This window comes from Populus alba, chromosome 13 (genome assembly GCF_005239225.2).
Source record: "Populus alba chromosome 13, ASM523922v2, whole genome shotgun sequence".
Lineage (NCBI taxonomy): Eukaryota > Viridiplantae > Streptophyta > Magnoliopsida > Malpighiales > Salicaceae > Populus > Populus alba.
This window is the reverse complement of record NC_133296.1, coordinates 12,313,311-12,336,838: the sequence shown is the minus strand read 5'-3', so window position 1 is coordinate 12,336,838 and position 23,528 is coordinate 12,313,311. Positions and strand designations below refer to the sequence as shown.

The window sequence follows — 23,528 nt, the reverse complement described above, 5'->3', positions numbered from 1 at the left end:
TTTCGAAGTCAATTTAGGTTCTAATTGGAAGAAATTAGAGTTTCCCGGGTCAAATTATAGTTTTTAAGAGTTAATTTGGTCAAATCAGGGGCTTAATTGTATAAATATTGAAGTTTGATGGCCAAATAATGACTTAATTAAAGAAATCTGAAACCAAGGACCAAAATTAAAAACACGCGTAAATAAAGGGGCGGTAATTAATCGAATAAGGGACTAAATTGAAGAAATTAAAAGTTTATTGATCAATTAAGGGTTCAATTGTATAATTCGAGATCAAAGACCAATGTGAAAAAGACGGCCAACTTTAGGGTCAATAATTGAATTTGATAGGGATACAATTGAATTGATTTTTATAATTATAATTGCAATTAAGGATTTGATTGAACAAATCATAAATTAAGGATTTATCTGAATTCTGAAACTAATTGTTGATTACCTAACGAATATTAAAGGAGGGTACTCTGGTAGTTTTTACTTATTATTTTTACATATTTATGGAATATTATTTAATGTTTGCGGATTTCAAAACTAAAGATGAAAGAAAAAGACACGGCTTACATTATTTTGGAGGGATCAAATCAGTTAAATGACTAGCTACTTTATGAGAAAGAGAGGGCCAATCCACTATTTTACGTTAAAGGGTAGCAGTACATGTCAGTTAGTCGTCATAGTCTATGATTAATATAAATAAATGATGATAGGAAATAAGAGGTAAATTCACATTTTAAATTTATTTTAATGAATTTAAGTTATGTTAGAAAAATTAAAAGTTTATATAGTTTTTAATTTTAAAATTTATAAGATTAGTGGAGATATAAGCAAGTTGATTCAGATATTTATTTAATAAAAAAAATAATGATGGTTGAGTGAAATATTAATATAAAAACCTAATTCAAGTTTAAATTATTTAAAAAGATATAATTTATATTATTTTTTTATTTTTTTAAATTTAAAATTTATATTTAATTTTTATCAAATAAATAGAAATAATAAGATTTAAATTTATAATTATTTTATCATTAAAAATTATATTATCATATCAAAAAAATACTTTAATTTTAAATTTTAAATTTTAAATTTTAAATTTTAAATTATTAAACAAAATATTAAAATATACTTTATATTATTTACTTACATCAACCAGGTACGAGGATTCAGTGAAAACTTTTCTTTATATAAGATAACGGTGCCTGTCTGAAGTACAAAGCAAAATACCAGTACTGTATCTTTGCTTCTAATCTTCTCTCGATCAAACATTTTTCACGAAATATGGCATCGACACCAGCATCTTCTCTTCTGAACTTTGCAGTCCGACGTTGCAAGCCCCAAATAATTGTGCCGGCAAAGCCAACACTCCATGACCTGAAAGAGCTCTCAGACATAGATGATCAAGAAGGGCTCCGTTTTCAAGTTCCATTCATTTTTTTCTATCGCAGCCATCCTTCCATGGAAGACAAGGACCCCGTGAATATAATCAGAGAAGCCATCGGAAAAGCACTAGTGTTTTACTACCCTTTTGCCGGCAGGCTTATGGAAGGCCTTAACAGGAAACTTGTAGTCAATTGTAGCGGTGAAGGGATCTTGTTCATTGAAGCTGATGCAGATGTTTCCATGGATCAGCTCGCTGACACCATCCAGCCACCTTGTCCTTATATTGACGAGCTTCTTCACGACGTGCCTGGCTCCTCAGATATTCTTGGATGCCCTCTGTTGTTGATTCAGGTAGATAAACGAGTGCATGGCAAACCATATTATAATGAAATTAAACGATTTCTTTTACCATTTGATTGCAACTTAACATGTTAATTTTTGAGTACTATTTGTTGGGTAATTAAGGTCTCTATATTTGTCTGGTGCAGGTGACTCGTTTGACATGTGGGGGGTTTGTATTTGCAATCCGTCTATGTCACCCCATGAGTGATTCCTTTGGATTGGCGAATTTCTTGAACGCCGTCGGGGAGTTTGCAAGAGGAGGAGCAAGTGCACCATCTCTTTTGCCGGTTTGGCAAAGAGAGATCTTGAATGCTCGGAACCCACCTCGAGTGACTTGTGTGCACCATGAGTATGACGTTGATAGTAATAATATATCATTTATGACTTTGCACCAAGATAACAATATGGTTCATCGTTCATTCTTTTTTGGTCCCAAAGAATTAAAATCAATTCGAAAACATATTCCTCTACACCATCAAAAATGCTCAAATTTTGAAGCGCTTGTTTCATGTTTATGGAGGTCTCGGACAATAGCACTTCAACTTGACCCCAACGAGGTGGTTCGTCTATCATGCACGAGTAGCATACGTGGAAAGCCAGGCAAACTACAGCTTCCTCTTGGATACTACGGCAACGCTTTTGCTTTACCAACAGCAGTTTCTAGGGCTGGACTGCTGTGTCAAAGCGCTTTAGGATATGCAGTCGGGTTGGTGACGAGACAAAAAACCCAAATGAATGAAGAGTACATAAAATCTGTGGCCGATCTTATGGTGTTGAAAGGGAGACCACACTTCACATCAATATGGAACTTCCTTATTGCTGATGTAACTCGAGCAGGGCTCGGAGATGTTGATTTTGGATGGGGAAAGCCCATTTATGGTGGACCAACTGGGGCCATACCTTATATTATTAGCATTTTTGGTCGATTTAAAAATAGTGGAGGAGAAGATGGTATCGTCGTCCCTGTATGGTTGCCACAACCAGTTATGGGCAGGTTTGAACAAGAGCTCTCGAAAATGACCCAAAAGCCTAATGATGATTTGAATGGCGTCGAGAACACAAAGATATTCTCATCTATGCTTTAATATATATATATATATATATATATATATATATATATATATATGCTTGCAAATTTTCAGGTCTGGTTCTGAATATCTTTGTAATACTATATATATATAGGGTCAGACGCTTGTATTGCCTTCATGTCTGGTTCTGCACTTTATATAGCGTTGCTAATCAATAAAACTATATGTTTTGAATTGTTTTTCTGCGTAATCGTCATATTAAATCAATTTTAATCAACTTGAGTGTTAAATTCATAGTCTAGTTCTTGCATGCCCACAATGAATTAATCTAATTTAACCGCCAATCTCTACTATAACCTAATTTTTTACTCCCCTTTCAAAAATTTCAAAAAAATATGTCTTTGGCCATTCACATGTTCATTTTGTTATTTTTTTAATTATTTTTATATCCTTGATGTCTTCTTGAAAAAACTAATTTTTTTATTAAAAAAATATGTTTTCAACGCTCCTATTCCATAACTTTCAATAACTTTTCAAAAAATCAAAAGTAAAAAATGTCATCCTATTTTTATTCAATCCCCAGGTCTCCAAAACCATTTAAAGCTTTGTTCTTGCCAATTGAAGATCCCATACCTAGGCCACCCTTTTTCTTTTCTTTTACCTCCTGATTTCAGGACACTATGCATATTTTTCTTGATTCAGAAGTTCTGGCCCGTAGAAACCTTCTCTAAATGGAAGTTACTGTTTGAATAACACCCTTTGGCATGGGAAAAATCGACCTTTAATATATGAGGGAGAAGATTCAACACTGTTTTTATCAAGCATAAACGAGTCGCCATGCTCAACAGTTTACCTTTCTACACTCTTAGTCTTGCATGAATTCGAGATATCACTGGTTTCAAGGTTAAGATTCTTCTGGGGTTGTCTCCCAAGAAAAAGACCTAGATACCTGATTGGAAGAGAAGTCCTTTCAGTAAAAAAAAAAATAAATCATATTAACCATACAATATGTAAAATCATCTTCCAAATTGAGTCCCACCAGTGAAATTTTATAGAAATGCACTCTCAAACCTGAAGCAAGCTCGAACCATCTTAATATCCTCTTTACATGCAGCAAAGAAGTATAGTCATCTAGGATAAAAACCAGCACAGTTGATGAATGATAAATTTGTCGTGATTATATTCAATACCCCAGAAGTAAACTGAGTCTAATGCTCTTTGAAACAATGCTGATACACTACTGCAATGTCAAAAAGGAAAGGTGAAAGAGGATCTCCCTATCGCAAACCTCTCTCAACTGAGTTCAATACTCGGGAAACCATTAATAAGAATGGCTAGTTGTGACTTTGATAGGCATTCATGGATAAGAGTCTTCCATTTACTGCTTAAGCCCATGTATGTCATTACCTCGTCTAAATACTCCCACAAAACCGAGTCGAAAACCTTGTGGAAGTCCAGCTTAAAGATGAAATTGTGTCCTCCTCTCTTTTACAGCGCATGAACCACCTAATTAGCAATCATGAATCCATCTAGAATTTGTCTTCTTGCTACAAATGCTGTTTGATTAGAAGTAATAACACTTGGAAAGGCGGATTTGAGTCTAATGGAGAGCATCTTGGCCACTATTTTGTATAAGCCATGAATTAAACTAATAGGGCTCTTGGAGCAGTTACTTGGTTGTCGAGATATAGAGCACAAGTTATCAATGGATATTATACGAAAAAGGATGGGAGGAGGAGAAGGAGAAGCAGGATAAAGAGAGAGTAAGAAGAAGGAGTAATGGTTGGACGCAGAGAATACATGGGAAGAATTGATAGAAGGAAGAAACTGATTCAATATTATTTCATACCCTTCTGTTGTAACAAAATGCTATTATTTATACAGTGGAGCCTAACAACCAGCACGTGCTTCTTCTCTTTCCACGTGATAGTAACTGATTTTGTAATAGAAATATAAACTCTATAAACGCACCGTTTAAGACTTTAGTGACTTATTCGTAACGCACCATTTTACAATTGATTAATTTGAATTTCCCCCGTATAAACCTATAGCTAATTGTTGGCCTGCAACAATTGCCCCTTCTTCAAATGGACCTTGTCCTCAAGGTCAAATTGGGGAAAACGAAGGGCGATTTCGTCAGCAAACTCCCAGATGGCTTCTGCAGGGGTGAGACCAGCCCAATGAATGAGGAGTTGAGTGGCTGCCTGTAGATTTTTCTTGACCATCCAGCATTCCAAAATAGCTTGTGGAAGAAGAAGAGGTTCTGATGGCAAAGCAGGCAGTGTGGTGTGGACATCCCGATTGCCCACCTTCTTTTTCAGAAGTGACACATGAAACACAGGGTGGATGGAGGCAGAGGTAGGTAACTGCAATTTGTAAGCCACTATACCAATTCTTGCTAAGACTTTGTATGGTCCATAGTATTTTGAAGCTAATTTTTGAGAATATCTGTGGCCTAGAGTTTTCTGTCGATAGGGTTGTAGTTTGAGGTAGACTAAATCACCAATAATAAATTGTCTTTCACTCTTGTGTTTGTTGGCAAGTTGAATCATCCTATGCTGAGCATGTTGTAGGTTGTGTTTAACTGCATGTAGAATCTGTTCTCTTTTGCATAAGAACTTATCCACGGTGTCTACATGGAAGTCTTTTGGGACATAAGAAATGTGTAAAGGGGGAGGGTAGCCATAAAGAATTTCATAGGGGGTGGATTTGGTGGCTGTATGGTAGTTGGTGTTGTACCACCATTCAGCTAGGGGAAGCCACTGAACCCAGTGTGTGGGAGAAGTACCTGTCATGTAGTGGAGGTAGTTTTTGAGACACTTGTTGACTACCTTTGTCTGACCATCGGATTGGGGGTGATAAGCTGTCAAGTAACACAATTTGACGCCTTATCTAGCAAATAACTCCTTCCAGAAGAGACTGAGAAAGACAATGTCCTTGTCACTAACAATGGTGGCTGGAAATCCATGCAATTTGTAGACATTATCGAGGAACACTCGAGCTATAGAATAAGCAGTATAGGGGTGGGGAATAGCCATGAAGTGAGCATACTTGCTAAATTTGTCCACTACCACAAATATAACCTCCTTGCCTTCAGATTTAGGGAACCCCTCCACGAAATCCATACTAATATTGACGAAAGGATTTGTAGGAATAGGAAGAGGTTGTAGTAGTCCAGGAGTACGTATATTTTCAGACTTGTTTTGTTGGAAAATAGGGCATTCTATGATATATTGTCGAACATGCTTTTGCTGGCCCTTCCAATAAAACTCATTGGCCACTCGTTTGGCTGTAACAGTAGAGCCTGAATGGCCACCAACAGCTGAATCATGGTATATGGAAATGATCTGAGTCTGAAGAGGTTTATTTTGGCCTACCACCAATTTACTTTTCCTACATAGGAGCTGGTTAACCCACGAGTAGTAAGGATGAGAGGTAGGTAGCTGGGTAAGTTCTTGAATGAGAAGCTGTACCGCCTTATCACTCTGCCATGATTGTTTGATAGCCTCTAAGAGTGTAGTGGAAAGGGAAGAGATTGCCATGGTACTGAGAGTGCCACAGGACACCCTTGAGAGGGCATCAGCAACCACATTGTCCTTTATTTTTTCGAACTCGATCTCATAGTCGAACCCTAAGAGTTTGGCGAGCCACACATGTTGTGATGGGCAAGTCACCTTCTGTTCCAACAGATATTTGAGACTAAGATGGTCGGTACATATAGTAAAGTGTTGACTCATGAGTAATGTCGCCATTTAGTAACTATTAGAAGGATAACAAGGAGTTCCCTTTCATAGGTGGAAAGTGCTTGCTGTTTAACCCCAAATGCCTTATTAATGAAAGCAATTGGGTGACCTGCTTGCATGAGAACTGCCCCCATGCCTTTGCTGCTAGCGTCTATCTCGATGATAAATTGTTGAGTGAGGCCTAGCAATGCCAAAACTGGAGGTTGAATCATCATGAATTTCAATTAATTGAAGGCTGAGGTGGCTTCTTCGTTCCATCTGTAGGCATCCTTTTTCAACAGCTGTGTTAAGGGTTTGCAAATGATGCCATAACCCTTAACAAACCTCCTGTAGTATCCAGTGAGACCCAAAAATCCTCTTAGCTGTTTAATGTTACTAGGGAGAGGCCAATTCAGGATGGCCTTGATCTTATGGGGATATGTCAATACCCCTGCTACTGATATGACATGGCCTAGATACTTAACATGAGAGCTGCAAAATACACACTTGCTGGACTTGGCATACATCAGGTTAGTCTGTAGGATGGTGAAGATAGTTCTGAGATGGTCTAGGTGTTCTGTCATGGAGTTACTGTAAATAAGAATATCATAAAAAAAAAAACAAGAATGAATTTCCTCAGTTGGTCCCTGAATAATTCGTTCATGAGACTTTGAAATGTGGCCGAGGCATTAGTCAAGCCAAAAGGGATAACCAAAAATTCATAGTGCCCATTGTGTGTCTTGAACGTTGTCTTGTAGATGTCACCAGGGGCCATTCTGATCTGGTGGTAACCAGATCGGAGATCAATTTTAGAGAATACTAAGGCACCCACCAATTCTTCTAAGAGTTCATCTATTAGAGGAATAGGAAACTTATCTTTGATTGTGAGTTAGTTTAAAGCCCTGTAGTCAAAGCATAACCTCCATGAACCGTCCTTCTTCTTGACTAGGACGACAGGTGAAGAAAATAGGCTATGACTATGCTGAATGGTTCCTGAGGCCAACATTTCCTTAACCATAAGTTCTACCACATCCTTCTGTAGGCTGGAGTGTCGATAGGGTCGAAGGTTGACTGGGTTAGAGCCTTCCTTAAGAGGAATACTGTGATCATGGTTGCGAGGAGGAGGCAACCCCTTTGGTTCTTCAAACAACTCCTAGTATTCTGCTTGCAGATTGGTGAAAGCTGTGTTTTCAATTAGGCCAGATTGTAACCTAGTGGATGTTGGGTTCTCCTTCTGTCCTTGACTGTCAATAGAACGTAGACTATATACATTAATTTCAGAAACCATACTAGTACTATATAGCAAGCCATTAAGTTGCTTCAGTCTGACGGTTTCCATGGTTACTGGATCATTTCCCTTAATAAAAACCTCTTGACCTTGCCATATAAATGCCATCCACATTTCTTCATAGTTGCATACAATGGTTTTTAGGGTAGCTAGCCATTGAATGCCCAGTATCATATCACAATTTTTTAGATCCAAAGTAAACACATCAGCGCAAAATCAACTCCCTAGATAGACCATTGAAAGTTGCTACACATAGAAGTGCAAGTCATGATCCCACCATCTGCTACCTGCACTGTTAGGGCCTTAATGCATGTAAGGTTACAATGCAATCTGTCTACTATGTGATTGCTGATGAAATTATGTGTACTACCAGAATCTACCAAGATAACCAGAGGCTGGTTCTCAACCCTGCCTGTGACCCTTAAGGTGTTTAGGCCCGTCACCCCTTCTAGGGCATTGAGGGATATGTGAGGATTGTATGTGTCAGGGTCCCGGTCAGTAGCTTTCTCGTCCTCACTACCCTTTCCATTCTCCTCCATAATACACAGAGAATATAGCTTCTTGTTTTGGCATTTATGTCCCGGTATAAACTTCTCATCACACCAAAAACAAAGGCCTTTAGCACGCCTCTCATCCAAGTCCCTATTTCTGACGGGTCTAGTGGTTCTTTGGGTAGTGTTAGGATTGTAAGGTGGGGGGTTTGGTAAAAGACATGCTTGTGGTTGTTTAAGGTTAGCACTAGGGAATCCGATGGGAAATTTTTTGTTGTAACTGGCAGAGGTCGCAGGTTTGTTTTGGTAAGAAAAAGTGGTTAGGTGATAAGTCTGTTTGGTAGGATTAGAGCTATAACGTCTGTGGGTGAGGGTGTTGTCCTGTAATCTAGCCAAGGTATATGCTTGTTTCAAGGACTTTGGCTCAAACATCTTGATCATATTTTTAACTTCTATATCCAGCCCTCCTATGAAGAAAACCAAGGCATTTTTCTCAGAAATTTCGGATCGATTTCAGAGAATATCAAAATCCTTGATGTAGGTTTCTAAATCATTTCTCTGTTTTAGTTCAATGAGTTCCTCTAGAGGGTTTTTCTCTCCCCCAAATCGACAGTATAGAGCCTCTACATATTCTGACCAGGATACTACTTGTCCTCCCAAGCTTCTCATATAATTTTGATGCCAACATAGGGCCATGCCATCTAGATAATAGGAAGCTAATTTGAGCTTGTCTTGCTCAGCAATTTCTTCCACATCAAAGTATTGGTTACACTTATAAATCCATTTAAGGACATCCTCTCATTTAAAAATGGGAAACTCTCATTTCGGTCTACGTAATTGATATTAAGGAAGAGTACCTTCATTAATCCAGTTGAAACGAGCGGTTGAATCTCTTGTGGGAGGAAACTGAGGAGCCTTAGGTAGGCTGCATTCTCCTAAAGAAAGTTGGGTCTTCTGCAACGCTGTATCTACCCGAGAAATAAGAGCATCCATAGCTTTTTTAAGTTCTCTGAAGCGTGTATTAGCATCAGCCCTGGTATCATTAAGCTGTTGTTGGATGTGATCATATGCTTGGGGTTGCTCCGGATTGGTGGTTCCATCCACCCTTCTTGCATCTTGGGATCTCGTTTCAGGAGGCATTGTAAGTCTGAAGATGCAGCTCTAATACTACCACTTGGAGCAGTTACTTGGTTGTCGAGATATAGAGCACAAGTTATTAATGGATATTATACGAAAGAGGGTGGGAGGAGGAAAAGGAGAAGTAGGATAAAGAGAGAGTAAGAAGGAGTAATGGTTGGACGCAGAGAATGCGTGGGAAGAATTGATAGAAGAAAGAAACTGATTCAATATTATTTCATACCCTTTTGTTGTAACAGAATGCTATTATTTATACAGTGGAGCCTAACAACCAGCACGTGCTTCTTTTCTTTCCATGTGATAGTAACTGATTTTGTAACAGAAATATAAACTTTATAAACGCACCGTTTAAGACTTTAGTGACTTATTCATAACGCACCGTTTTACAATCGATTAATTTGAATTTCCCCCGTATAAACCTATAGCTAATTGTTGGCCTACAACAGCTATATTCAAAAAATTGTTTTCGGAAACAGGGCCATATAAGATGAGTTGATACCTTTTGGGAGCCTTCCAAGTTCGAGAAATTCTCTTACCATGTGAAGAATCTCAATCCCGAGCAGATGTCAGGGTTTCCAATAGAAAGTAGGAGTGAATCCATCTGGACATGGAGCTTTAGACAGTCCCATACAGCTTGCTTAACTTCCTCCAAAGTTGCATACTGCTCCAGCCAAGTAGACGATTAAGGAGAAATATTTTTAAATCCCATATAGTAGCCCTTCGATGATTTGTTCTGGTGAAAAGATTGAAGTAAAAGGATACTGCAGCAGCCTTTAATACTGATGGAGTGGTGTTGTGGTGGCAACAACATAAATGATCTTGGAGATAGTGTCACACAATCTTCTCATGCGTGCTGCCAAATGAAAGAATCGCGAGTTTCTATCCATCTCAAGTTCTGTCTTGATTTTTGTCTGCAAATGACCACCACATTTCTACTAACCTCCCACTGCTCTAAAACTAAACAGTTCAGCTTGTTTTTTTCTGCAATAGTAAGTCCCCTTCCTCTTACAATTCCTTTATTCCATCTGAATCTCTAGCTATCTATTATCCTCATTACCAAAGACCATCTTATTCCAACCTCGTAGCTTTTTGGCGACATAACTAAGTTTGTCCACCAAACTGAATCTACCTGGAAATTGCCGACAGCTCTCTCTCCAAAACTCCTCTTAAGTCTTTCATAAATCTCGAATGGTATACCCAACCTTTAAAAAATCTAAATGGTTTCCAGTCCCAGTTCTGTGTTGTTGGTCCCAGGATTAGATGACAATGATTTGAAAGACCTCTCGAAAATCCGGTTAAAACCATGTCTGGAAACTGACGATGACAAGCAGGTGAAGCAAATGCTCTATCAATTCTGCTCACTGAACTTCCCCGAAACCAAGTGTATCTATGTCCATGAAGATGGTATTCCAGCAAATCATAAGTGTTGATAAAGGACTTAAAATCCTTCGCACTTGCCAAGTTGAGAAATCCCCTACTTCCACAAGCATTCAGTGTCTCATTCCACAAAATTCTACGCTCAGAGACAGAATTCGAATGCGTAAACTCTCACTGGTGCACACTGAAATTGATTCTACTAGAGAAAAAAAATTCATTCCACATTGCTAGAACACCCCCTGATTTCCCCTCTGAATCAATTGAATGCCATCTAACATCTGACTCATTCCATGAACACATCTATCATACCAATTCTCCCGTTTTGTTTGAAACACAAAACAAATCACAATCTCAGGATTAACTACCATTTTATTAATCGAAATGCGTTTGTTAATCATGCATAATCCACAGCTATTCCAACAAAACAAATTCATAATTCAAAATGAAAAGCCATACCAGGCCCCAATTGATCTGCGATTACAAGGGAACAAACCAATCTTCAATCTCCTTGCCCACATTATCTCGAATATATGCAGCGAAGGGTTTAACAGAGTGTATATCCCCGAAACCCAGCGTTTGACCATCAGCCAGCATCTCCTGAACTTCTTCCTCTATGTCAATTTTCGGGAATGCCATCGTGATGGCACCATTACTACATATCAAGCTAAGGGTTTAGCACTATGCCGATTCTCAGTTCTGATATGACCAATTCTAAAGGCACATCATTCCTCTGGCATTATCAATCGAAGAAGATGAATCCTAGTTTGTTTGTGCACGATATATTGACTATGAACAGAGATGAGGTGAATACACAAATGTAGAAAAAGAACAATTGTGTGAGCAATGTTGGCATAGTACAACACCTTTTTCTAGTTGGTAGTGTTGATAATATCAAATATTAATAACAAGGGTCGAAGAAATCGATCTTTGTGAAACTTTCTTTTTAATAACATTTTTTTTCTCTGATTTGAAGAATTACAGTTAGAGACTTGGAAGTAACAAGAACCTTTTAGAGAAGTACAACTTATTAAGCTTTTATGCGCCTTAATGCGAGGTAAGCCAATAATCTATACCCCACAAACATGAATATCAGGACACTAACACTAACTACTGGGCTAATTTGCCCTGCAACATCTTGTTCAACAAACTTACAACTTGCTCTGTCACTTCCATGAGGTAGTGAGCAGCCCAACAAGGATGAAAGTCTCTTGCCCTCACCATATTGGACATTGATAAGTAGCTTGTAGCTGTAAAATGTTGTGGAAATGTACTTGATCCAAGCTATGCATGAAGGCAGCTTATGCACGTAAAATCCTCCTGTTAAGACAAATGCTAGCATTGTGATTGTAACTAGAGTTGAAGCTTGTTTAGCATCCATTATTGCTGCACCTAGAGCAAGGCCAAGACCCTGAGAGACGAGCACGTAGCCAAGTAGAACCAGAAGAGTCAAAAGGAAAGCACCCAATTCCGGCTTCAATCCGGCCATCCAATATGTCACAGAAAGAAATATTGTGGGGAGGATGAGCTCCATTGGCAAGTCTCCGACTATTCTCGACATGAAATAAGAAGAAAGAGTGTACATACCGGAGGCCCTTTCCTTCACAAAGATTGCTCTTTCTTGAGGAAAAACAAACACGGAGTTGGAAGACGGGAAGACCCCCCAAAAAATTGACATGAAGAAGAGGAGACCCAGACGGTCTTGAACATCTCGAAAATCCGAGTGCCACCACATTAGACCGGCAAATACTGCAGCCATGATTACTTGGAAGACTCTCAAGGTATTGAATGACTCGTGCTTCCGTTCTTTGAGGCTTCTTTGAAGAAGAATGCTGAATTGGTTGAACCAATCGTCAATGCTAATTCTGTCGCTGCTTCTATGTTCTTTGGAATTATAGCTTCCAATACCGTTCTCTTTTGTCTCCATGAAGGCAGCTCTAGCCTTCGGAGCCAACAAGGTGTTATAAGATGCAATGAGAGATTGCTTTACGTTTGGCTTATCTCTTCCACTCACACCATCAGTTTGGAACACACCTGCATAAGTTAATCAAGAGATTAAAACCCGTTTAGCTATGTATCCAACAGGATGCAGTAAACCAGCAAATGCTCAATATAGCATAAAGTCTTGCAATTATTATGGAAATCGATCAAGAAGCCAATAAAGAGATCTTAGTTGTAGATTCCACATACGACCCTCAAATACTGTAGTCTCACTGACAGATTTACAGACAACCTCAATGCTGAATTCTGTTTAGTAGTTCCAAAAATATATATACAAACTTCCTAGCTGAGTACTGCAAGTGCAGCAAGTTCAACAATGATTCTCAATCAGCAACAAAAACAATTGATAGAGCTTGAGATTCCTTAGAATAAAAACTGGATTTCGAAAATTTCCAAGTTTAGGAAAACAGGATTTTATGGCCACTTTGTGGTCTATATATAGAGCTGTAGCCTGATCATAAGAATACAGGTATTTTCCTCGGAACTGAATGAGAGATATATAGTGTTGCCGATTAATTTATCCCGCCATGAACATCAAGAATCATTTAAGAGGGTTACAAAACCCGAAAAGATTACCTCATCTTCTGGGAAAGTAATGTAAAATACAAATAACTTACTTCAAGATTAAATATCGCTATATACACTTCCATCAAAGTTTAATTAAGCCTTTCAAGCTTAAGATCCCGATCCAGATCCTCAACCACTTAGCACATGATGATAAACAAAGATTGATTTTCAGAAAACATTATTTAAATATAGATCATGTAGCAAGATAGCTGAAATATTCTCTTGTAATGCTAGCAGGTACTTTGTTCCTATCTTAAACGGGACCTTTTTGGAATATAACTAGCTATCATTAGGGCAAGTGACCATGCGAGATAGGCAAGCACCTATTCTTCTCTAAAGAGGGCATTGCTTTATTGAGTTGAGATAGGATTTCAGAATTAAACACAGAATCGATAGAATACATTCATAGCAGTACACAGAATTAAGGGATAAATGCTTTTAATAGAGTGGAGTTCCTGTTACTTGGAAGAAAATGTGGTTGGCCAGGAGGGAAATTTCTACTGATAGCAAACGATCGATCAGCCATATAAAATATATGAAGGTACGAGCACCACTAAGCTACTTCAGCCAACCAAGTTCTAAGAAATGATGATACCTGAAACCTCATGGGACCAGGCTTATATAAACGTAAATCTACCTAATAAAAAATCAAAGAAAACAAACAAACAGCCAAAAAGGAAAAACACCACAGATTAAAAACATATATGCATACAATAGAATGAGTAATGAGCAGTACAGCCTAGCTAACAAAAGCTGACCGGTCTCTGCGGTAAGGAGGGAATCCACTAGTGTTGGTGCTGCTATAGAATTCTATTAGCATATGGTTTCAATTATTTTAACATCAATCAAAGCGAACATATTTCACTTCTAAGACTTTTGTGAGAGAATTCCCCAGGAAAATGCAAAACAACCCAACACGTGTCCCTCTTTCAAGGTATCCACGTTGAAGATGTGCTAAGGCATTGCAAAAGAGTGAAAGAAAACATTTTTAAACACTGCTGTGGTGTGGCCGGCCATGCAATCTTCAAAATGTTCGGGTCAATTATAAAACAATCATGTCTAGCAGTATTCGCCACTCAAATCCTTACACGTGACCAGAAGAAAGAAGAGAAGGAAGAATTGTAGTGATTGTGTGTTGCCAATACAGCATGGAACTGAATAGGAAAATCACTATCTAAATAAGGATCTCAAGAATCTGGCCAGTGGCCACTATCTTTTCAAGAGTGTCACCACTGACCATAAAACCACCCATGTAAGCGTCACATATGACGGCAAACCCTCCCTTGATTTTGTGATTTGACCACGGAGGAGGTAAAAGATTTAGGGGACAAAGCAAAAGATTTAAGTAATCATAATGGACCAAGAAATATCAGTAACTTGCGTTTCTTGTAATTAAGCATGAACATATATGGTGTGATAATCTGTTTAATAACGATAAATTTTCTTGAAAATCTATAAATTCAAACACTTAAAATATTGCTAGATGTAATTTACTCTCAAACCTGAAATATATAGTTCCCCAAACTCTCTTGCACTGTCCAATTAAAATACTTAAATCTCTCCCCATACATCTACTACTATTGAGAAGAGAAGGCTAAAGACACCATTGATGAAGAGACAATGATGCTCTTTGCCACCTTCAAAGTGCTCTTAAGACTAAAAGATGCTTTCTCACGCTATGAATGGCGTCACCGGTATTTTCTCCACCTCAGTCCACCTTATCATCATAGTGTCCAGGAACAGATTAAAGAGGATGCTTGAATAAACATTAAAAAATATCTCCTGCGTACGATTTCTATCTAATATATAATAAACCTAGCGTTAAACTTGTACTGCATGAATTATTTATAGCGTTAAACTTAGTGATATCCCCCCACCAATCTATTCTCAACAAACTAATGGCAGCAACATTAAATTTCCTTCAAACTTTGAGTGTAATCCACAGAGATAATCACAATTCTCCCTCCTTTATCAAACCAAAGGACACTAAAATATCAGCTTGCTTGATCAACTCTAAACATAAAAGAACTTAGTGGGTATTAATTGCTCCTTTCGTACACAGGAAGCTTTCAGCTAGTTTGGCAAAAAAATCCACGATACTTACCTTTAAAATAGTAAATGTATGATCACTACACACGACATACACACGACACTCAACGTCTACATTATGTGAATAAGGTCCTCATGATGGAAGGACCTCATCATTGAAAAGATACGCGTGACTTGTCACTACCAAAACCCTACCAATGGAAGCAAGTCAGCTCAATTATAGATCCATTGAATTCAATGTTGTATCGTACCCAGAAAAAAGAGAGTAAATGATGTGATTCTTTCGACCATCCACACAGCCCGTGAGCCCATCAAAACTACAGCGAAGGATGTGCTAGGATGGTCCATTCTATACCACTATCTTCTTCTATATATTATACATAGGGTAGGGGAAATGCTTCTAAGGAAATTCATGCTCTCAACAAGAACAAAACCTCTATTTCCAACACAGAAACATCCAAAACTCAACCCTTCGACGGCCACTTACTCATTTTGATAATAAAATGCTTTGGATCTATTCGATCATCTTCTTCGTTTTATGAAATGTTCAAATGTCCTAGCATGTCTAAATGAGCTACAAAACAATTAATACAAACGCGCTTCCTTCCTCAAGGTTTCTGCACACCCAAAAGGAAGCATGACACGGTTACTTGCTAATTTATAGTAAAAGTAATTTTTTAAATTATATTTTAACAGCATGCTTTTAGTGTTGTCTGTAATAAAATGAAGAGGCACGGTGGAATCTATCTAAACGCGCTGCTCATGCGAGTGGAAAAACTAGGACAAAAAAGGAAGAAAAGAAGGTAGCAAAAAAAGAGTATAAGGAGTCAAATCGAGGTGGCTAAAAGAGGTAGATAAAGAAAAGGAAAGGAGACCGTCAAAAGGAAGCCAAGAAGACAAGTGGAGAGCAACAGAAATATTTCCCACTTCATCCATTACGATCCCAAAAATCAAAAACCATACGCATCCCTATTAATTTTATGAATCCACTGAAAAATTCCTTGAAAAAATTTATTAAAAAAAACTTCCCATCTCATTGAAAACATTAAACTAATTATTTATATTCATATCACTGCGTCTGCTACCATCCAACAACCACTAGGTAAGGTAGCTAGCTGATCACTTTGTCAGGTGTATTTTTTCAATTAATTAACTAGAAAGGTATTGACAAAGGAGAGAGTATATAATACTGCAACTCAAATCAAGGTTAAGAATGAATGCCAAGTCACAATCTACAAGATATCTACACACCTACTTCTGCAGCTAGAGTTGTGTGGCAGGGAGAGGTCACCATACCCTAGCGTGGGTCTGCCCTGGAACTTACAGTTAAACTAGAAGGGACCAAGAGGGTCAGCCTACTTCTACTCTAGCTTGCATAGCTCTATGATCATCAACATAAAGGACAGGGTAAAGATATGGAGAAGCAGTGCATCTAACATGCCACATGATGATGTCTTCATAAGGGACCACCTGAGCTGACTCTTTTACCATCATCATCAAGTGTTCTGCAGTTATATCTCATCTTTTGAGTTTTGACTCTTGAAAAAGTTACACCTCTCCTGACCTTAACTGCTCATTATGGAAAACTCAGGGACACATTGCTTTTAGGATCTATCTAGCTGCTACGGCTACCACACAAGTGACGTGAAGGTTTTCAATACGGCACAATCACGTTCTATTTTTGTTACAAGGTTTCTGGTGATTGCTCGGTAACTCAACTGCCTATGAGAGAGAGAGAGAGAGAGAGAGAGAGAGAGAGAGAGAGTGAGTGGGGCTCACTCACAAAATTACAAACAAGAGATTAAAGTATACGTACCATTAGCGAGATCAAGGAGAAAATCAGCAGGATTCATGGGGAAAGACGGTGAGTATCCAGTTGTTGAGAAATAAGACATAGCTTCACTTCCCTTGCCAAAATACAAACACCTTCCTTCACTTAACACCAGAACTGAATCAAACATTTGATAAACTCGACTTGAAGGTTGATGCATGGATGTAACAATAGTCTTTCCCTTTTGTGCAAGTGAACCTAATGTCAAAACCAGCCTGTAAGCCGCAGTTGCGTCCAAGCCTGACGTGGGTTCATCAAGAATGAGCAAACTAGGGTTTATCAGCATCTCGTGAGCTATACTCACTCTCTTTCTTTCCCCACCAGAAATCCCTCGTATGAAACTGTTTCCAATTATTGTATTCTCACATTTTGTCAACCCCAGCTCGGATATGACTGACTCTGCTACCAAAGTCTTTTCTTGTTTTGATAGAGATTTTGGTAAGCGAAGTAAGGAACAAAAAACTAGGGTTTCACGGACTGTAAGGTGGGGATAGAGAATATCATCTTGAGTAACAAAACCAGTTCGTTTCATTATTTGTTTCGTTGGTTTTCTGTTGTTTGCAAGGATTGTTCCTTTGAAGCTGTTTGATTGGATTCTCCCAGCAAGGGCATTGAGAAAGGTTGATTTTCCACTTCCAGATGGACCAAGGACGGCAAGGATTTCCCCTGGGGATGCCATGCCAGTGATCCCATTCAAGATTGTACGTTCTTGAATTTGATCACAAACTGTGGGTTCATGGCCTAAAATCCTCTTGATGTTGCTGCCTTTGTTCCTGTTCTCAAATTTCACTCTATACCCCACTTCCATAAACTGCATGAAACAAATAAAAAATGCAGGTCAAACTCATAGTCAAAACGAGTCAAAATAAGTCAAGAACGAGGAAAACTGGGAAATTTAAAAGAATCAATTCTTAACTTCCTTTTGTAGTGAAGTTAATTATTTACCTTGAGAGTAATAGGATAACAAGAGGACAACATCAAAGATGGCAGGTCACGAGAATCTCGAGGAGGAGGAGCTTTGGATTGATCTGGGCCGTCCGATGAGTCTCCCCTGGTAGTTTCCACACCATTATACAGAGGCATTGTTTTTTTCTATTTCTTTCTCCTCTTTAAAAGAGAAAAGGCAAAACATAAAAGATAATGGAGGACAAGGAGGGAGAGAGAGAGAGATGGGAAATGAAGGTTTTTGTTTTTGTAATTTTGTTGAAAGAGAGAGGAGAGGGGGAATGTTGGGAGGAGAGTGGCGAGTGAGTGTATGATGAAATCAAGAATGGAGAGAGACCAGGAGGGTCTAGCAAAGAGGGGTATATATTCAGGAGGAAAGGGGGCCAATGGTTGCCACGTCAAGGAGTAACGCCTACAGAAGATGGGATACGTGGCGATTACATGACACATATGGCAGCTCTTCAAAGTGATCGATCGAGCACCGTTCACTTTCACACTTCCTTTCTCCGTTTGATTCTCATCTCTACCTTTTGTTTACCTTTTAATTTTTTATCGTAAAAAGGAGAGAAAGAAGGAGAGCTTTAAGTTGAGAGGGAGAGACAGGGAGATGACTGAGATGTGAGAATGGAGAGAGTGGAGGAGCACTTATTGCAATAGACGACTTGACCTCCATTTCAGTTTCTTCAATATACATAGCTGGATTCTCAAAAAAAAAAATATCATGTATATGATAATGCAGAGTTTTATTTTATCATTAAAGTTTTATGGGAAATATCATTTCCGTAGTGAAATTAATCCTGCTTGGCGCCACCAAGTCAATTTGCAAGCATACATATCGCATAAAGGACGGGGTCTAAGATTTTTTCCTGTCCTGAACTACTAAGTAAATACATAGAAATATCTTTCCAAGATAAATCATTAGCGTATATTTATAAATTTATCATGTTAACAATAAAGTTTCAATCAAATACATAATATAAAATATAAAAAAATAAAATTCAAAGTACATAAAACTAAAAAAAAAAGTAAAAATAAAATACAATATCAAAGTTACATTTTTCAATGTTTTGTAGAATATAATCTATTTATGATCGAATTTGAATCAATATCTTTAGCAAGTTTTTGCTCAATGTAAATCATCATAGAATTTGCTAAGAACTCGTCTTTCATTTTATTACGAATCACAATTTTAACATACTTCATAACTGAAAATGTTCGCTCTATTGTGGCAATGAAAACTAACAAAGCCAAAACAAGATAAATCAATTTGTCAATCAAATGATAGTGTTGCAACTTATTTGTTTCAACTAATCCTCGACATCATTTGAAAATGGTAGACCTATTTTGAAAGCTCGCATGATGAATCACATTTATCTAAAAAATATTGTAGCTAAGATCTCAAATAATGCATTTATTGTTCATTGAAATCTTTAGGATAACATGTCTCAGCAAGCTTGCCAATAGCATGAACTTTAAATGGTTTAATCCTTATATTTTAAAGCAAAGCTAAGTACAAATGAGTTCCTGTCACTGAATCTAGAATTTAACTCTTCCAATTGAAAATATATTGTTGAATTAATATATCATAATGATAGTATCGGTAAACTATCACTGATCTTTATTACTGATATGAATGACATGTAGCCTTTTTATATGAAGCATTCAAATGTAAAATATCAATCTCATATTGTGTGAGCAAAAAAATTACACATATCCAAGAAGAAGATCAAATATGACATCTCTCAAAATTCAAAGCAATGCTTTAATAGTTGATACAAGATCCATTTTATTTAAGATGTCAAGAGATTTTTGCTACCAAGCTCGACAAAGTAAATTAGTAATCCTTGTTATTTTATGCATCAAATATAATATGAATAAAAATTCTAAAGATCTCATAATAAAAAAAAAAAAAAAAAACCACCACTTTCTCCACGTATAGAGTTAAAAGATCTTTCTTGAACTATACTTTCAATCACAATAATAGTTGCACCATGCATATCTATTAAGTTGCAAATAAAATCAAAATGAGAGTTTCACCGAGTAGTTTCACTTCGATGTAAAGTACCAATTTTATTAGCCTCTCTCCTAGTCTCACATTCTCCAATAGCTATCACATGTGCAATTTCTATAGCCCAAGCACAATGTAACTCAATATGATATTTGAGAGAAGATAAGATTGATAATGGTTGTAAATTTCTTTTTTTTTTTTAAATAACCAAATATAGAAATCTCATTTCTAATAGCTATAACTAATGTCAGTTGCAGTCAATGGGCAAAACAATATACATAATATGCATAAAGGCAATCTCAAAGAAATTAGCTTATAGTTCGTTCCATGCACCACGTATATTACTGGTGGTATTATACCCTTGACCTTGTATATTGAGGATATGCAATTTATATCGAGCAAGCACATTAGAAATTTCTTCTTTGGGTGTTGAACAAGTAGTATCTAAAACAAGCAAAATCTCAAAAAACACTCTCGTAAGAAACCCTGAATGTCAAAAAATCTTTTAAAAATAGCTATTTATTCTTTATTTGGTGCATGTTTGGCTTCATCAACCAAAATACAAACCCTTACATCTCTAACTTCTTCACAAATGTTCTTCCTCACTTTGTTCGTGAGAATATGCAAAATTTCTTTTTGAATGTCAACATTCATTCTTCCTATAAGTCTTATCATCTCCACAAAATTGCCTCAATTATTAGAAGATAAAGATTCATTTGACCTCTAAATGCACATGCTTCTAAGCAAAGGAATCGAACACTTTCAATTATTGTCATAAGTCACAACCAATTCTTCTGAACCTCTTCAACAGTTTATGCATTTAACACTTTATTAATATGTCTACTTACTTTAATTAAATCTTCAGCGGATTTCACAGCATTATTATGAGGTGAAGTAAAACTTCCTAAATGCATTAAGAACACACATTTAACCCCGTCACTAACCCTTTTCCAACTTTTAAAGCTTTCGGTAGTGAATGTGGAATGATAAGGTAGTTTCAAAAAGAAAAAACAGAAAACAAAATAATGCATTTTTTTTATAAAAAGTACTATAACTAAGAAAATTGATCAACCCAAATATACTAAAATCGATGATATTGTGATGCGAACCTCGTGATCACGTGGTCACGCAACCCACAATCAAGATTGAGATCTGATCCCGGAAAGCCGAAAGAGGTCTGATAAAAGTGTGACACAATGGAAACCTGCCCCAAGGCACCAACACTATTGGAATGAGTATAATGACACCACGAAACCAGTTAATCTTCGATAAGTCAGATTCAGTTCGTTCAAGAACTGAAGAGTGCAAGAATCACTCTCACACGTTAAAACTGAAAAATTTAGAATAATAATCATCAAAGCTGCTGAAATTTTGGCTTATATGAGTTTAAATAGTTCTTGAAAAATTAACCCGAATGGACCCCCTATGTGGACTTATATGAGGTCCACTAAAAAATGGCCTAAAACCCTAAACTGAAAAGCCATAACCTGATCCAAACAAGCCTTGGACTCTATCTCAAAACAAAGTTTTAATTAAACCCAAACATGAAAGAAAATAATAAAAATAACTAATCTGTCATTAAATACCACCAGCCCTTCTTTCCTTGTGTAGCTAGGATGAATAAGGAATCCTTATAAGAAAAGGATTCCGAAACATTAATGAATCACTGCCACACTTGTAGATTATATTGCAGCTCATTAAAGATCCTTGTGGAATTAGGAAATTCCCAAAACGAGCTGCCACATCCTTGTAGGAAAAGAATCCTAACCAAATAGCAAGTCCACAAGTCAAATGGAAGTAAATAACAAAATTCGTACAGCCTCCGTTGACCAGTATTGCGATTCCTTCCCGAACTCCGATTAACCTAAATTTTAAACCCAAGGTATTAAGATATGTCTGTAGAGTCAACATAAAATATTAGCCCGATCCAATGGTCGGATTGAGAATTATGATTGTTGCCGTAAACCTGGACTGTTGCGCTTTTTACGCCAAAATTCCGAATCTGACCTTACTTGGGTCGTATCACAGGGCCGAACCATATCATTGATGATATTGTCTTTCTAATTTGGTCCTCGAATACACTACTAACTTAGGTTGATATGGACTTATTTTGATATAAGTTCTTTTAATTTCATCTTGTTGATTAATAGGATACTGCCACAATGGAATCTATATCCTAGGATCTTGTTCAAGAGTATTAACATTAATTTTAACTATTTAAGATTTGAAAGGGGGTTGGTCATTATGATTTGACACATCAATATTGGATAGAGAATGTCATTTACTAGTTTATATTTGTTCACTTGGTTTAAAGAATGAAAACATAGTTTTTCCTATCTAGCTTCCTTGATTTTTTATTATAATTTATAACTTATTCAAGTAATATATTGATATATGAGTAATGACTAGACATTAGCATATGTGACATATACAATTATACAATATAGTCTAAATACAATCGCATAGCAAAATAAAACCAAAATAATAGTAAATATCATAAAGTTTGATCTCATACCTGTTAAAGGTACAAGGAGTAAGAACAAATATTAAAAAAAAAAAACAAATTGGTGATATTAATATGAATGACAGGATATAAAGAGAAAAAAGACATAGATGATTGGTTGTATCAATTGTTTATTACAATTATAAAAATCTAAACAGATAAATATTTCAACAAAGTTAAATATATATATATATATATATATATATATATAGCTTTAGATCTTTTTAACATGCAAATTATTTCAATTTGAGTTGTTTAAACAATAAGGCATACCATACAAGATTGTAAAATCACATGTATAAACTAGACAAAGTCTAAATGAATAAAGCCTTAAGATTGTAGAAACTTAAGATATTAGGATTAATTAAACTAGTGAGCAGGGATTGTTTAGTTTAATAATATTAAAAAACATTCTAATCAAATTAGATGCCAATAGAACATACAAGTATAGATTATAAACTTATAAACATATATATCATGGTAAACATGCTTTCATTACAAATATAGTAGTAGAACTATATCATGCATACTAGGGATATATTTAAACTTGCAAGAGTGTTATTGCTTCATCAAGTAGTAGTGTTGGTGAGCCTATTATGCATTTGGATGCCAATTATAAAGAGTTATCTATTGACCAAGGCTCGTCCAATATAGGTCACAGAACTAGAATTCGTACACCATGTAAGTAATGTCTTTCGTCTCGCTATTGATGTTGTTTATTTGTATTATGTTATTTTAATTTTTTCACTAATGAAAATGAAAATGGCTTCAATTAAAAGATTTTGAGGCTTAAAAATATTGAAGCTATTCGTACGATAATATCAATGATAAACATTCAAAGAACTATTGTTTAAGTAGAGTCAGCTTCGAA

The 23,528-nt window shown here is 36.8% G+C and overlaps 2 protein-coding genes across 2 annotated transcripts; one reads left to right on the top strand and one right to left on the bottom strand.

Moving 5' to 3' along the window:
• The first annotated feature begins 1,219 nt into the window (after positions 1-1,219).
• Positions 1,220-2,821, top strand: LOC118035537 (methanol O-anthraniloyltransferase). The gene is made up of 2 exons (XM_035041134.2): positions 1,220-1,722; positions 1,860-2,821. Exons 1-2 carry the CDS (start codon positions 1,270-1,272, stop codon positions 2,796-2,798), a joined length of 1,392 nt encoding a protein of 463 aa, XP_034897025.1. The 5' UTR covers positions 1,220-1,269; the 3' UTR covers positions 2,799-2,821.
• Positions 2,822-11,654: 8,833 nt separating this feature from the next.
• Positions 11,655-18,467, bottom strand: LOC118035538 (ABC transporter G family member 25). The gene is made up of 3 exons (XM_035041135.2): positions 18,147-18,467; positions 17,187-18,012; positions 11,655-12,787 (listed from the first exon to the last, which is right to left on the bottom strand). The coding sequence occupies exons 1-3, from the start codon at positions 18,282-18,284 to the stop codon at positions 11,784-11,786; spliced, it is 1,968 nt and encodes a 655-aa protein (XP_034897026.1). The 5' UTR covers positions 18,285-18,467; the 3' UTR covers positions 11,655-11,783.
• Positions 18,468-23,528: the final 5,061 nt, after the last annotated feature.

Coding starts and splice junctions, on each gene's coding strand:
- LOC118035537 (XM_035041134.2), top strand. CDS start 1,270: ATGGCATCGACACCAGCATCTTCTCTTCTGAACTTTGCAGTCCGACGT. Junction 1,723..1,859: donor GCCCTCTGTTGTTGATTCAG/GTAGATAAACGA, acceptor TGTCTGGTGCAG/GTGACTCGTTTGACATGTGG.
- LOC118035538 (XM_035041135.2), bottom strand. CDS start 18,284: ATGCCTCTGTATAATGGTGTGGAAACTACCAGGGGAGACTCATCGGAC. Junction 18,013..18,146: donor GTTATCCTATTACTCTCAAG/GTAAATAATTAA, acceptor TGTTTCATGCAG/TTTATGGAAGTGGGGTATAG. Junction 12,788..17,186: donor TCTCCTTGATCTCGCTAATG/GTACGTATACTT, acceptor TAACTTATGCAG/GTGTGTTCCAAACTGATGGT.